Consider the following 14,318-nt stretch of genomic DNA (forward strand, 5'->3'; position numbering starts at 1 on the left):
AAAGACATTTGTAATTTTCTCTTCCTGACGTGGCACAATAACCCCACAGCCTGTTTTTGTTTTTAATTCTGTGTGCTGTTAGAGTGCTAGAACTGACTCAGCAAACCGCTTCTGACCGTCCAACACCCATGGGGTGATGCAGACCTTCCCCACGGGGATGGGCTAGAATCGGTGTTGGCAAGATAGCATAATCGAAATTTGCAGGTTGATTAAATCTGATTACTTGATGCCTCTTGCAGAGACCACCCTTGTACCACCTGACGTGAAACAACTGCATGCTTTTGGTTTTCCCCGTGATATTCTGCCAGCCCTTTGCACAGTTTGAGGCTCTGAGCAGAGATCTTTGGCTACAACTGTGAAAAGAAGGGTCAAACATTTAACACAGCTTAAATCCACTCACACAAGCTCGAACACAAGGCACAGAGTGTGTCTGTCAAGTGCTCTTTGATTTTTCCAAATGTGTCAGGTTTTCCCTGTACTGAATTAACAAATTTAACAGACTTGTCACTGGACATTTCCACCTTGATACCCCACACCACCGTACTTCAGAGGACAAAATCATAGAACCATAGAATAGTTAGGGTTGGAAAGGACCTTAAGATCATCTAGTTCCAACCCCCCTGCCATGGGCAGGGACACCTCACAATAAACCATATCACCCAAGGCTGTACGCCAGTAAGCACAAACTCCTTTTTTATTAAGGCTGTATAGATTTATTTATTTTCGTTGTACAATCTGTATCACAGAGTATATTTTGCATACTGTATCAAGGGTTCGTTTTTGGGGTTGTATCACACAAAGTGTGATTTTGCTCCAACTGTTGTGCAACCTCTCTACCTCCCCACAGGTGGCGCCGCTGGCAGCCCGAGCCAAGCCGAGCCCTACCCAGCCGAGCCCGAGCCCGAGCCCGGGCCCGGGCCCAGCCCGGACAGGCCCTCCCCTGGCGGCGCGTCCAGCTGACGTATTTCGGCCGCGCCAAGCTCCTCCCCCGGCAGTCGTGTGTGTGCCATGCGGGGTACCGCGGGTAGCATGGGCCGGTCAGACGGAGATTTGGGGTCCGCAGAGATGGATCCGATACGTAGCTTCGAGCGCTGGAAGAAGAAATACACCCGGCGGACGAAGTGGCTGCGGCTGCAGCGAAAGGAGAGGAAGCGGCCCGAGTGGCAGGTGGAGCGGGAGGGCATCGGCCGACTGGTGCAACGCTACCCTGAGGTGCGGCAGGGCTGGCTGTGCTGGGCCGGGATGGGAACGAGGGTCTTTGCGTGGCGATGGGAGGAAAACTTCTCGTGTGGTGTGTGCGGGGGTACGGCTGTGAGGAGGAGGAGAAGGGATCTGGAGGTCCTGGGCAGGGTTGGAGAGCACCCGTAGTTGGGAGCGCTTTTCCTCTGGCTATAAACGGTGCCCGTAGGCAACACTGCTGTGTGGCGGGCAGAAAAACTTTAGCCTCCGTGAGGCAGGGGTAATTCTCCATTCCTTTACTTTTTCAGACCAGGCAGAGTTGGAGAGGGCGAGCAGTAACCGCAGCCCCAGTGGTTCTGGTGGAGGTGACTGTGCAGGCAGGGGTAGTGAGCCCCTCGCGGGGAGTGAGAGGTTGAGAGCACAGTGAGGAGGAGGCTAAGGCAGATGGTGAGAACGGTCACAGCCAGTGGCACTTGGCCTTCCAGTATCTGAAGGGGGCCTGCAGGGATGCCGGAGAGGGACACTTCATCAGGGACTGTAGTGACAGGACAAGGGGCAAACTGAAACGGGGGACATTTAGGTTAGATATAAAGAAGAAAGACATTCTTTACCAGGAGTGGTGAGGCACTGGAATGGGTTGCCCAAGGAAGTAGTGAATGCTCCATTCCTGGCAGTGTTAAAGGCCAAGCTGGAGGACGGGGCCTTGAGCAGCCTGGTCTAGTGGAAAGTGACCCTGACCATGGCAGGGGGTTGGAACTAGATGATCATAACGTCCTTTCCAGCTCAAACCATTCCATAATTCTGTGTCTTGCTATTGGAGGTGGGACACATTTGTTTCCACAGAAGATGCAAGAGGCAGACATCACAGTAGAAGAGAGTGTTGTTCACCCTAAATCAGGAAATAGGTATTTGAATATTAGAGGCAGGGTCAGTGGAGTTGGTTTTGTCACCCGGATTCCCTTAAATTCCTCTGGGAGATGTCCAGCTTTTGAGATGTACTGGTTAGTGGAAAGTACTGTAATTATGAATAACAGCTTCAGTGTGCTCTGCCTGGGGTGTTGCTCGATGTCCTGCCAACTTTCACTGAACTTGCAGCCATTGCAGGAGGAGCATGGCTGTTGTACTTGGGTGCACAGCACTCAGCAGAGCTGGTAGTAGGGACTTTGTGGTGGTTGTTGATTGTGCAGAAAGTAATGACAAGAGGTGTAGAAGAAATGTCTGTTACCATGAAGACATCGTGAGAGCTTCTTTGGCTAAGATTGAGCAAGTTAGTATTCTGAAGCTTCACACAATCATTGGCTTCTGTGTCACCAATGTGTATGTCTGCACATACAGAGTTTCTGGGACATGGGTGATAACTCCTTGGGTAGCTTGGGGCAGTGTAGGTAAGGATGGGGTAGTGAGAGGCTCTGTTAGTGTGTATTTATAGAGGCTGAAGAGGAGAAGCTGGTAGTGGTGAGGCATGTATCAATTGGAATGAAGACAGGGTAAACATAGTGTTTGTGTTAGGATAGTTTTGGGGATTACTGGTCTCAACTCTTATGGAGTCTTGCTGTCTTGTAGCTCCAGGAGTCTCCTGCTTGTGAGCATCAGGTAGATGCCTACCTAGCTTCCTATTGTCAGTTCCTCATATCTCCTTTTCTGGTCCCTGACAAAGTTTTACACTCGTTTTCCTGCATTTCTGCTGTATTACCCTGGACCTGGTTATAGCAGAGGTGGGGAGTGTCAGGAAGTGCCATGTGCTTAGATCTTCAGGGGTCTCCAGTGAGTTTTGCATGAGGCAGGGAATCAGAAAGCTCTTCAGTAAGCTCCTCTCTGTGAGGAGCACTGGCTGGGATCTAGCATACAGGCTGTATGTGAGTTAGGTCTTCATGTGCTTTTGTCATCTTGCATGTGGCTTGGAGTAGGGGTAGTGTGGCTTCTGAACACTAGAGTATCTGCCTTCCCCTCCCTCTTACAGTATATTGTCTACGATTTCCAGTGTAAGAATGACTGCAATGGATAAATAAGGCAAAATTAAACAATAATGAAGAGATAACCAAGGTACTTTGGCAATGATTTTGTTGTTGTTGTTCCTTGACCTGTGTTGGCGAATCTGTGGCAGCATAGATGGAAAACATGAAATTTAATTTCAGTGTGTCCAAAGTAGGTAATCTGTTATCTGTGGATACACTGAATTTGTTGCTAACTGTAAAGTTGTGATGAAAACTGTCTTCTCCATCTAGTTGTGCTCATGAAAAGCATTACTGGCCTAACTGGTGTGCTGGGGAGTGGTTTGTGTAAACTCTTTCTAGTCTGCTTTATGTCAAATTAATTTAGTTAGATCAGAATACCATTTTAAGTGTTTGAAAGTAGCTGGCTGCTCTCACCTAGAGCAGATTAGGGAGAGTTCACAAGTACAGATTCTCAGCAGATTAGCAGGGGTGGTAACTGTGTCAGAGATATTGCTTGTGATATATAATATCTTCAAAATTATTAACTGAAATTGGAAATTGTTGTCAGAAACTCCAGTTTGTGAAAATAAAAAAGACATTTTATGGTTATTTGTGATAGGAGTTTCCCCCCCTCCCAGGAATGTACTAGCCTAAAGTATGTGCATCTCAGCACAGATAGCTTTTACAAAAATAATTCACCTGTAAGATTTCTGAATAATGTTTATGAAAGTTTAATTGCCTGCCAGGACACAGTGAAAGTTTGAAATCTACCTTGCAAGAGCTTTGTGTGAAAGAAGTCAAAACTGGGTTTTAATAAGGGTGTTACTGCCTTTTATCTGGAGATGAAATGGATGCATTAAATTGCTCTTGTTGATTTTACCAGAGAGAACTAGGCTGATTAGAGTGTTGGTGTGATCTATCTGCTTTAAACAGGTATAAACCTTCAGTTTTCAAATATGGGGTTGTGTAAGCTCCAAATTTGACATTTGGAAATCTCAGTTAATGGATGCTACTCAGTATGTATTCGGAGCTGTGTAGCCTACCTTCTTCTTCATCTGCTCAGGTTTTATAGGTAGTCTTATTTCTTTGAGTTCTGTGATTTTTCTGTCCTGCTGCTATTGGTTGTTGTGAGCTTTGCCAGTGGAAACTGTTCACATCTTGCACTTGCAAATACTGCATTTTTCATAAGATCTCTACTTGACAGCTCAACATTTTCATAAGCCATTGAGGCAACTCATGGACTCAGATACATGCTCTTGGGGCTTGTGTGTGTGTGTAATTAACAGTTCTCAAGTACGCTGTAGAGATAGATGCCTACAGAGAAGTAATTAGTAGGTGTCAGGACAATGAACTACTTTTCCAGTATTTTTTTTGTACTCTGTAGGGTACTAAAGGTCTGCAGGGCCTTCTGGGAAGGGCCCAGAGTTAGCCCCACTAATACCTCTGTGGATTCACCCAAGAGCCATGACAGCTCTCCACCAATGGTCACAGGGAACAGCTTTAACTGTATGTGCAGCGATCACGTTAATGGGGCTTCTTCCCCAGCTTTCTTCCACTGGTTCTTCTGGGGTCTTTGAGGTCCCATCTTGATCTTGATGCTAGCACTCTAGGGTCAAAATGGAAATATGGAGTGGGGGGGATATGTGTTTATTTGGAACTGTTTTCAGAAGCATTTGTTTACCAGGTCTTTACCCTGCAGAACATTTACCTGATTTTGTGATATCATACAGCAGCTGGAATACACTTTATCCTCATTGTTTCAAGGGATCTGAAAATACAGGTGGGAAAGGGACATGGCTCTAGTAAGACTGTAGGGAGGCTGCAAGCAGTGTTTGCATGTGGTCCTTGCAGATGAAGGAGTCTGACTTTGTGAATAGAAGCCATAAGGGTTCAATTGCTACAAGTACAGGCAACAGTCTCTGTTTCAGGAGGGTAACAGCTGTATACTTCGGAGTGTAGTAATGCTGTTTTCTTAAACAGGAATGCTTAAAAAAGAAGAGAGATTAAGAGGTTCAAGTTCCCTTTTATGGGATATGACTATCATTACTCCATTTGCAGTAGCCTCCAAAACCAAGCTGCTCTTCTGTGGATTTTCGCAGGAAAATGAATTTATGTTTAGTGGGGGGAGTGGCTGACACACCAGAAGGCTGTGTTGCCATTCAGTGGGACCTGGACAGGCTGGAGAGTTGGGCTGGGAGAAACTTGATGAAATTCAACAAGGGCAAGTGTAGAGTCTTGCATCTGGGGAAGAACAACCCCATGTACCAGTACAGGTTGGGGGTTGACCTGCTGGAAAGTAGTGAAGGGGAAAGGGACCTGGGGGTCCTGGTGGACAGGAGGATGACCATGAGCCAGCAATGTGCCCTTGTGGCCAAGAAGGCAAATGGCATCCTAGGGTGCATTAGAAAGGCTGTGGTTAGTAGGGTAAGAGAGGTTCTCCTCCCCTCTACTCTGCCTTGGTGAGGCCGCATCTGGAATATTGCATCCAGTTCTGGATCCCTCAGTTCAAGAAGGACAGGGAATTGCTTGAAAGAGTCCAGCACAGAGCCACAAAGATGATGAAGGGAGTGGAACACCTCCCTTATGAGGAGAGGCTGAGGGAGCTGGGTCTCTCTGGATGGCATTCCTTCCCTCCAGTGCATCAGCGGAACCACACACCTTGGTGTCATTGGCAAACTTGCTGAGTATCTTCTTAAAATGTGATTTTAACTTTTTTTTTTAATTTTTTTTTTCTTTGAAGAGTACTGTGTCCAATTTTGGACTCCCAGTAAGAAAAAGGACCTCACTAAAGTGGATCCAGTTCAATGTTGGGCCATTAAAATGTTGGCGGCTGGAGCACTTGCCCTGTGAGGAGAGGCTGGGGAGGTGGGCTTGTCAGTCTTGTAGCCAAGATAACTTTGGGATTGGAGGGGGGAGATCATGAAGGAGGTGTTTGCGGTGGAGATGAGAGACAATAGATGTCAGTTTATGGAAGAGACAATAGATGTAAGTTTATAGAAGAGGCACTCAGCCTGTACTGCCTTTTCCTCATGAGGATGGCCAGGCAGAGGTGCAGGTTGACTGAAAGAGGCCTTTGTCCAGCCTTTGTCCTTCAATGATTTCAAGACACTTTCAGGATGATTTTGTGAAGCCCTGAGCAGCCTGGTCTGACCTCAGAGCTGACCTGCTGTGAGAGGAAGTTGGACGGGAGGCTTCCTGAGGTCCCTTTCAGCCTAGATTTTTCTTTGATTTCATGACCTGAGCTTTAAATTGCACTACTAGTGTGCATCTCTTATTACTTACTAAACAGTTAAGAGTAGAAGAGTGGTTTGTCTTAAACCTGTATAGATTGCCTGACCAGCTAACTTGCATCATGTCATACTGAACTACTCCATATTTATGTTAACAGCGACTTAAAGAATGCTATTTAATTTCTGTGTTATGCTTAGATTGTAAGCATTGATTGAACTTACTTTGTTTCAGATAAATGCTAGTGAAATTCAAAGATTTTCGGATTTCCCGTTGTCAAAGAAAACCTTAAAAGGTGAGTATGAAAGTTTTCTTTGGAAACTAATTCAAGTAAAAATGAATATATTACCTGCATCTGAACATGTTTTCCTTCTAAACTAATTTTTAGCTAAGTATTGCCATGTGCAGTGATTTGTGAATGGAATTCTGGGCAAGACAAAATAATGATTGTTTTTGTTTGCTTGTTTCCTTTTAATGACTTCCTCTCCTGCACTGTCACTTCACACACTGCAAATACTAGGACTGCAGGAAGCTCAGTATCGCGTGGTAACAGAGATACAGAGGCAAACCATAGGTTTGGCTTTACAAGGTAAAGATGTACTTGGAGCTGCAAAGACTGGATCGGGCAAAACCTTGGCTTTTATTGTCCCAGTAAGTAATTTACATCCTTCCATTTGTACTCAAACCAAGTTATCTATGGAGTATTGGTTGTCAAAGGGCTTAGGTTAATAGATCCTAGGAGAAAAGTTATAATTTAGCTAATCTTAATGTTCCAAGAAAGCCAAAGAATATTCTGACATTTTGATCTTTACATTAGTAGACTGTGTAATTTAGGAAGTGCTTTATTACTTTTTCTCAGGAATTTGTTTTCCTGGTGCAACTCCAGTTGTCCAATTCTTAAAAAAATTAAAAATTTAAGTATATGAAATAAAAGGGTGAAATTTCTTCAGTTCCTTAGAGTTTTGTTTTTTTTTTTTAGATAAGTAGTTTTCACCCATTTAAAATTTTAAGATTTGGACCTTAGATAGCAAACTTAAGTTTAGTGATTGTGGACTTCCATTTCCTTTTTGTCTTTTCTGAACTCCATAGAAATGACTTCTAGATGCAAGCAGGGAAATAGGATGAAGATCCCTGTCATGGGTAATATATGGTTGACAGTTTTATTCAAAATATCGTGTTGTGGATGCAAACTGCATCATATTATGATTGGATAAAGGGAAAAGTAAACATCGTTCTGATTATGTATTTTTGTTTAATCATTGCTTGCATATTTGTGAGCATAAATTTCTTTGGAGCCTGTTCTTTCAGTAACTGTGGACCTGCAGTAGGTGCTTTGAATGCCCTCTGTCACTGAGAAGATTTCTGCTTAAATGCTTTTTAAACTTTTTTATTAGTAAAGAATAAAAAAACCATAGTTGGCTTCACAGGATGGTCTCGTGAAACAAAAGTGAGAGAGCTCCATTAGATATTCTAGAAGTACTTTGTTTTACAAACCTTATTTTAAAACACTTTTAGGGAACAAATGTGGTAATTGTACAACAATTGTTTAACAGCCTTCAGTATTTCAGGATGCTTTAGGTATTCATACCTATGAAATCTCTGTGCAAGGACTAACTGACTAAGTGTTTCTGCAGTGTGAATTCAGAAGAGGAGGAATAACTGTGGTCTGAGGTGTATGGCAACTTCAGTTGGAATGATCTGTTTATAGCATGTGTAGATAGTACTGCTTAAAGCCTATAACCAGAATTAAAGCTGCAATAGTTGACTTTCTTCTAGTTGCTCATTTTGTTTCTGGTTTCCACAAAACTTTGAGCATGAAATGAATCATGAATAAATTATTGTTCCATAGGATGATAAGAACAGTGATTTTTCTACACTGATTTCTATTCCTGTATAAATGATCAAGGCTTAATTTCCAGAATTTAGCAGAACAGAATTAACTGTGCTGTAAAATGCTTACGATTTACAACCCATTACTGTCTGTCGTGGATTGATACTGCAGAACTTTGCTGCAGCATGTATTGCCATCAGTTAGGATTGATATGTAATCAAGCCATGTGAAGTGTATACTGATGTTTGTTTAAGTCATTAATTAGCGTGGCTTTATAGTTTTTTAATGATATTTTTGTTACAAATCTTTTGTTACATATTTTCCTTCTGAGATTTTTATAATGAAAAGATGGTAATTTTTTTTTCCTAGGCTTTGGAACTCCTGTATCGCCACCAGTGGACTTCAGCTGATGGACTGGGAGTTTTGATAATATCACCTACCCGGGAGCTGGCATATCAAACCTTCAAGGTTCTGCGTAAAGTGGGAAAGAATCATGAGTTCTCAGCTGGCCTTATCATTGGAGGAAAGGTGTGTCCTCTCTTGAAGCTTCCTGTATGGAAGCATAAATGAGCACTATATTAAGAGCTAGTTTAGGAAGGAAACTCTGGAAATGAAAAGTTGGGGAAGAGAGAAGTTAATGGGAAACTATCAGTCACCTGCTCATTTTGATTGTCTGTGTACCCTGTGTCTTTTGAAGCTTTTGCATAGCTACAGTCTTTCCAGGTTACATGACTGGATGGACCTTCTTGCTGAGCCTTCCAGGACTATCCTTTAATATAGATCATTCTGAAATACTTCTTGCTCAAGCCACAGGTGTGAGCATGCTTAAAAAATTGTGGTATCTATAGAAAGAGCAAGGCTTGACCATTCTGTCTGAAAGCTATAAAGAAATTAATCTGACCTGACCCATCTCTGGTACTGGACTTCTAGTGTGAACAATATGGGCTAAACTGGTTTAACTCCTTTTCAGGATCTGAAAGAAGAGTCTGAAAGAATCCACCACATAAATATGCTAATTTGCACTCCAGGACGGCTTTTGCAGCACATGGATGAAACTTCCTATTTCTATGCATCTGATCTGCAAATGTTGAGTAAGTCTTTTTAAGTGCTTGAAAGTAGCCAGAAATATTTTGTAACAATTCATAATTGTGTTGAGTGCTTTGGGTAAAATTTTATCCTGGTCATGGTATGTAGATGAAATGGCTTTTAAGTTCACATGTGTACAAATTCAAATAGAAGGCAACAAACCCCTGTTTTTACATGTACTTTCTCTGAAGAGTTGCTGAACATGTTTCATGATATCTGAAACAGTATCATCATCATTAGAATGATAAGAACAAGTAGGTGAATAAGTAGTAAGGAACCCAAAACTAAATGTAGTGTCCCATATAATCCTTTAGATAGGCCTTGGTGAGTGCTGGCCTCTCCTTTGTGGCTATGGCTCTCATGGTTTTCCTGACATAATTAACTATATGGAATGCCTATTGCAATGTGTGTATTTTGGGCCAGTTCTAAAAAACTCTTTCCTCTGAATGTTAAGACAGATTGTTGCTCCTTTCATTGTTTTATTAGCATTATTAACATTGTTTCTTTTCATCTTTCTAACCTGAATAAAATAATCAGTGTAATGAAATGGTTTGCCTGCCACTAAGAACTGCCTAATCTTTAGCATAGCTTGAGGAACTTGGAAGCAATTAAGAAGCTAATGAAGCTGATAGAATGTGAAATTATGCTTGCTACACTTAGTACAATTCATGGCAGTTAGACAAGAATTGCATGCTCTTTTCTTAAAGCTTTGTTTCTGAGCTGCTCTGTTTATACCCTGTGTTTTAATGGTAAATTCAGTTTAGTTACAGGAGAGTCTGTTTTGCTCTGTCGTGAATGCTACAGCACTGTTTTATATTCCATGCTTCTGTTTCACTAATAGGGCAGGGAGTTTGTAATTTGCAGTCTGTATGCAAATTACTGAACTGTTTACTTGAAATGCTTATCTTTCATACATCAGTGTGTGAAAGTGTGTGAAACTGAGGGCTGTAGTGCATAGATTATGGGAAATGCTTTGATTTTTATTGCTGTCTTTTTAAAAAATTTTATCAAATGCATGAATAAACAAAGAGAATCCAGTTAATCTCTGCAATTCAAGTAGGCATAGAATTTTTTACTGTATGAATTTAATTTATTATTATTTTTCAAATGAACAAAGCTCAACCCAGATTTTCTTAACTCTCTCAATTCAGTTCTTGATGAAGCTGACAGAATTCTAGACATGGGGTTTGCTGATACAATGAATGCAATCATTGAAAATCTACCTAAGAAACGCCAGACCTTGCTTTTTTCTGCAACACAAACAAAATCAGTGAAGGATCTTGCACGGCTGAGTCTGAAAGATCCAGAATATGTTTGGGTTCATGAGAAAGCCAAATTCAGGTATGTTTCCTGGAGGGATTAAACAGATGGTGATCCTACTTAACTGCTTCTCCAACTGTGTTTCCTAAATCAGAAGTTATGATCTGCTTCCTCTTCCTTCCTATAGTGTCTGATCTCGTTGTGTGCCTTTCTGAAAGCAAGGAATTTACACATAAGAGGGTGCTATTTCTGGCTGAATTGTTACAGGGAGGCTGAACCTCCACTTCTCTTGTGGCTCCTCAGACAGCTTCTCAGACTGTAAGCAAGCTCCACAGTGGGTTATAGCCTGAATGGAGTAGTGTCCTGGCTCTAGCTCTAGCCTTGTGCATGTGCATACTTACTGTGCAGAATCACATGTGTTGCACAAGTACAGTTCTGTGTGCTCTTGATAAATCTGGCTATCCAAGGAAATGCATTAGCTCACGTCGAGTCTTGTGCCTTCCTTACGTGCTGAGTTTGCTGTGCACGTTGAGGACTACAGCTCTGTGCACACAAAATAAATCTGTCATGCTGTATAATTTGGATCAGAATAGGAGGCCTTTGCTGGAAGTGGTCTGCCAAGCCAAAAAAATCTAATGTGTCACTAAATGAAAAACTTACATGTTGTTTTTTATATTTTTTATTTTGAAATCTAAATGAAGAATATAATCTAATGCCTTGCATTCCTGTGGGCTCAGTCATCTAGGTGTAGAATTGCTTATGAACATGTAAGATTCTTTTTCTACTCTTCTATGACATATGCATATATTTCTGTATGTAAAATGCAGGAAGGTGAAGCACAGTGATGTACATGGCTTTCCCAAGAGCAAACGAGAAATGCAAACAGCAGAATGAACAGCAGAACCAGGTTGAATCTTGAGACAGTTTATTTGATTTGATTATCTCTGCATTGTACTGCCAATACCATTTTTTTAAATCAGTAGTGCTATCAAAGGCATCTTAAATAAGCATGACTGCTAAAAAAAAAGTATGGTTAATATATTCTTATCAGAAGAGGGTGTGCAAGCATAGTATGTAGTCTTCATTTTGAGGACTGACTATACATCTGTTTCTCAGATCTCACATTTTTTGTGAAGACTATTTTAAAGTATAATAAAGTGTTTTAAGTGTTTGGGGGAGTGCAATTAGATAAAAAGCTAAATTAAAAAAAGTATATGTTTTAGAATTTACTGCCTAAGTGTGTAGTAGTTTATTACCTCATGAAAACCCTTTTCTCTGAAAGATTTACAAAGTGAAAGGTGCTGTGGCATAATTTGTATTCAACAGTAGAATAGAAACTGGAGCAGTGTCTTGTGATTTCATCCTCTCAGGTGGCCATCCTTTGTAAAGTGATTTTGAAAACTGTTTAGGATGTTTAGGATGAAGCAGAGGGACTGTAGAGATGAGCCTTTTTATGTATTTCTAGGGCAGATATGTCAGATAAAATAAAAATCCGTTATTTTCTAAAGAATGGAGAGTTAAGATGACAGTTCAGAGCTTTAAAAGGTCACTTTGCGTGTCGGTGTAGTCAGTAGAAGTACATCAGTGCTCTTTTTTTTTTTGGTACATGATTAAACTGTGCTCTGACATTGCGTTAAGCACAAATGATGCTTTAATAAGACTAATAGACAAAACTGCATTTTAAGTCAAGGCAGTCTGAATGTTGCCCCTTAGCCATGGAAGGAGTTTGGCTTGCTAGTAGTAAACGAATTTAGAAGTAATGTCAAAAGCAGTTCACCCCATCTCATTGGCTTTTAGTGAGGGAATTGATTTTTCTTTCAAGAGTAGCTTTATGGTGGTGCTGCTAAGACTGGTTCCTCAAAGTGGGAGAACTTTCCATCCTGACTCATTCTGTTTTCTCCTCTTTCTGGGTATTTGTCAGACATCTTTGACATAAAAGAAAGGTCAGGCAGCTCTGTAGATACTGTATGGCTGTACAGTCTCTTCCTTTCTTTCTCATTTGAATGTTTTGGCAACTAATGATATCTGAATGTATTTTTTTTTTTCAGTACCCCAGCGACTTTGGATCAGAACTATGTTGTTTGTGAGCTTCAGCAGAAAGTGAACATGTTATACTCTTTCTTGAGAAGTCACTTGAAAAAGAAGAGCATTGTGTTTTTTGCAAGCTGTAAAGAGGTATGGCTATTTCCCTCCTTCCTCCATAGCATCTCTGGTCTCCAAGGTGGACAAGAATGTATTTCATTTGATGTGCTAAGTTGTTTGCTAGATACTGGATATGACCTTAGCAAGTTTAACATTGCATGGTAATTTTTATTTTTCCTTGGATTGTTGAGTAGGTTCAGTACCTGTTCCGAGTGTTCTGTAAGCTTCAGCCTGGTCTTCCTGTACTGGCACTCCATGGCAAGCAGCAGCAGATGAAGAGAATGGAAGTCTACACTTGTTTTGTTCGGAAAAAAGCAGCAGTACTTTTTGCTACAGATATTGCAGCTCGTGGTCTGGGTATGTACTCACAGAAGCAATAGCTTTCACAAAGTGATGATGTGACTCTATTAATAGAGATTTTTATCAGACTTTATTGTCTGATGACTGACATGATTTGTAAGACATGAAGCTGTAGTTTGCTTAAGAGCTCATCAGGGTGTCTCATAAGAGATACGCTTCTTAAGAGTTTTGCTGTTTCTTTACTAAGAGGCCCACTTCATTTGTGTTTATTTTTCCTTTTTGTCAAAAAAACCCTACATAGTCTTGAAATTACTTCTTTTAGTAAGATAGTGGTAGCTATCTTTTTTTATTTAAGTCTGTAGATGATGTAGTTGTTCTAGCCATGTTCTGTGACAAGTGTCTGGAACAAGGGAAAATATTAATAGTGATGTATTTACTTACTACATGCTGTAAGGCAAGGTTTCAGCAGTTTTAAGTATTTCTTATGTGCCTGTATTTTGGGAGTTATTCCAAAGGATATGAAAAATTACTAACTTACCAGTATGTGGAACTGAAAACCTGAAGAAATTTGAATATCTGAACTGTGAATGGCATTATAGGAATGTATTCATAAGGAGGTGGAAAAACAGGTAAGGGGGAAAAGCAAGAGTATTTATAGGACCTGTTTGGGTTTGAGTTTCTTCTTCTGGTCATTACCTGCTAAATTCTCATTTAGTTCTTTATATTTTTAGTGGATACTTTGGACTTTTTTTTTCTTCCTTTTTAATTTTTTTTTTCCTTGGTACTTGGAGGCATTGAGGTATGACACAAGACTGTTTTCAGGAGTCTATGGGGTCTTCTTTCAGATAGCAAACCCTGTTGCCCCAGTGTAAGGTTTTGTCATCAGTAATCTATGGAGGGAAAGCTGGTGCTCTTGAAATTGAAGGCAGAAATGGAAACTGTTTCTCATAGTTTCTACACTGCTGAAATCTCACTGGTGAGGATCTATTGTGTGTGTGGTTATTTGGGTTTAGAGCTTAGGTATGGTAGTGGACTACAGCATGGCTGCAGGCTTGATTGGGAAGTAACACAAACTTACTACAGTGCAGACCACACTGCTGCTGGGTGGGGTGCAGCAGGTAGAAAATTCTTATTAATGATATCCTTTATATTCAATGTTGTCTTGTTTGTGAGGCTTTGGTACACCCTCCTGTCTTTGAGAACGGCTATGGTATTTTTGTATTTGGGCAGCTGAGGTAGAGCTATCTTGCCACATCTAACCCAGTGGTGTAGAATAATAATCCTGTAGGTGAAAAGTGGGTCAGATATTGTTATTTAATTATTAAATGTAATGGTGTTTTATCGTCTGTGTGACACAA

General features: G+C 41.1%; 1 protein-coding gene across 1 annotated transcript in view; it reads left to right on the top strand.

Moving 5' to 3' along the window:
• Nucleotides 1-979: 979 nt before the first annotated feature.
• The window catches only part of DDX10 (DEAD-box helicase 10), a 170,343-nt gene continuing 157,004 nt past the window's right edge, over nucleotides 980-14,318 (top strand). Inside the window, exons 1-8 of the mRNA XM_005149739.3 lie at nucleotides 980-1,212; nucleotides 6,576-6,636; nucleotides 6,862-6,992; nucleotides 8,542-8,700; nucleotides 9,143-9,263; nucleotides 10,410-10,599; nucleotides 12,567-12,693; nucleotides 12,855-13,017. Coding sequence (XP_005149796.3) covers nucleotides 1,009-1,212; nucleotides 6,576-6,636; nucleotides 6,862-6,992; nucleotides 8,542-8,700; nucleotides 9,143-9,263; nucleotides 10,410-10,599; nucleotides 12,567-12,693; nucleotides 12,855-13,017 — 1,156 coding nt within the window. The 5' untranslated portion in view covers nucleotides 980-1,008. The remainder of the gene's footprint in view (nucleotides 1,213-6,575; nucleotides 6,637-6,861; nucleotides 6,993-8,541; nucleotides 8,701-9,142; nucleotides 9,264-10,409; nucleotides 10,600-12,566; nucleotides 12,694-12,854; nucleotides 13,018-14,318) is intronic.

The sequence above is a fragment of the Melopsittacus undulatus genome, chromosome 2 (genome assembly GCF_012275295.1).
Source record: "Melopsittacus undulatus isolate bMelUnd1 chromosome 2, bMelUnd1.mat.Z, whole genome shotgun sequence".
NCBI lineage: Eukaryota > Metazoa > Chordata > Aves > Psittaciformes > Psittaculidae > Melopsittacus > Melopsittacus undulatus.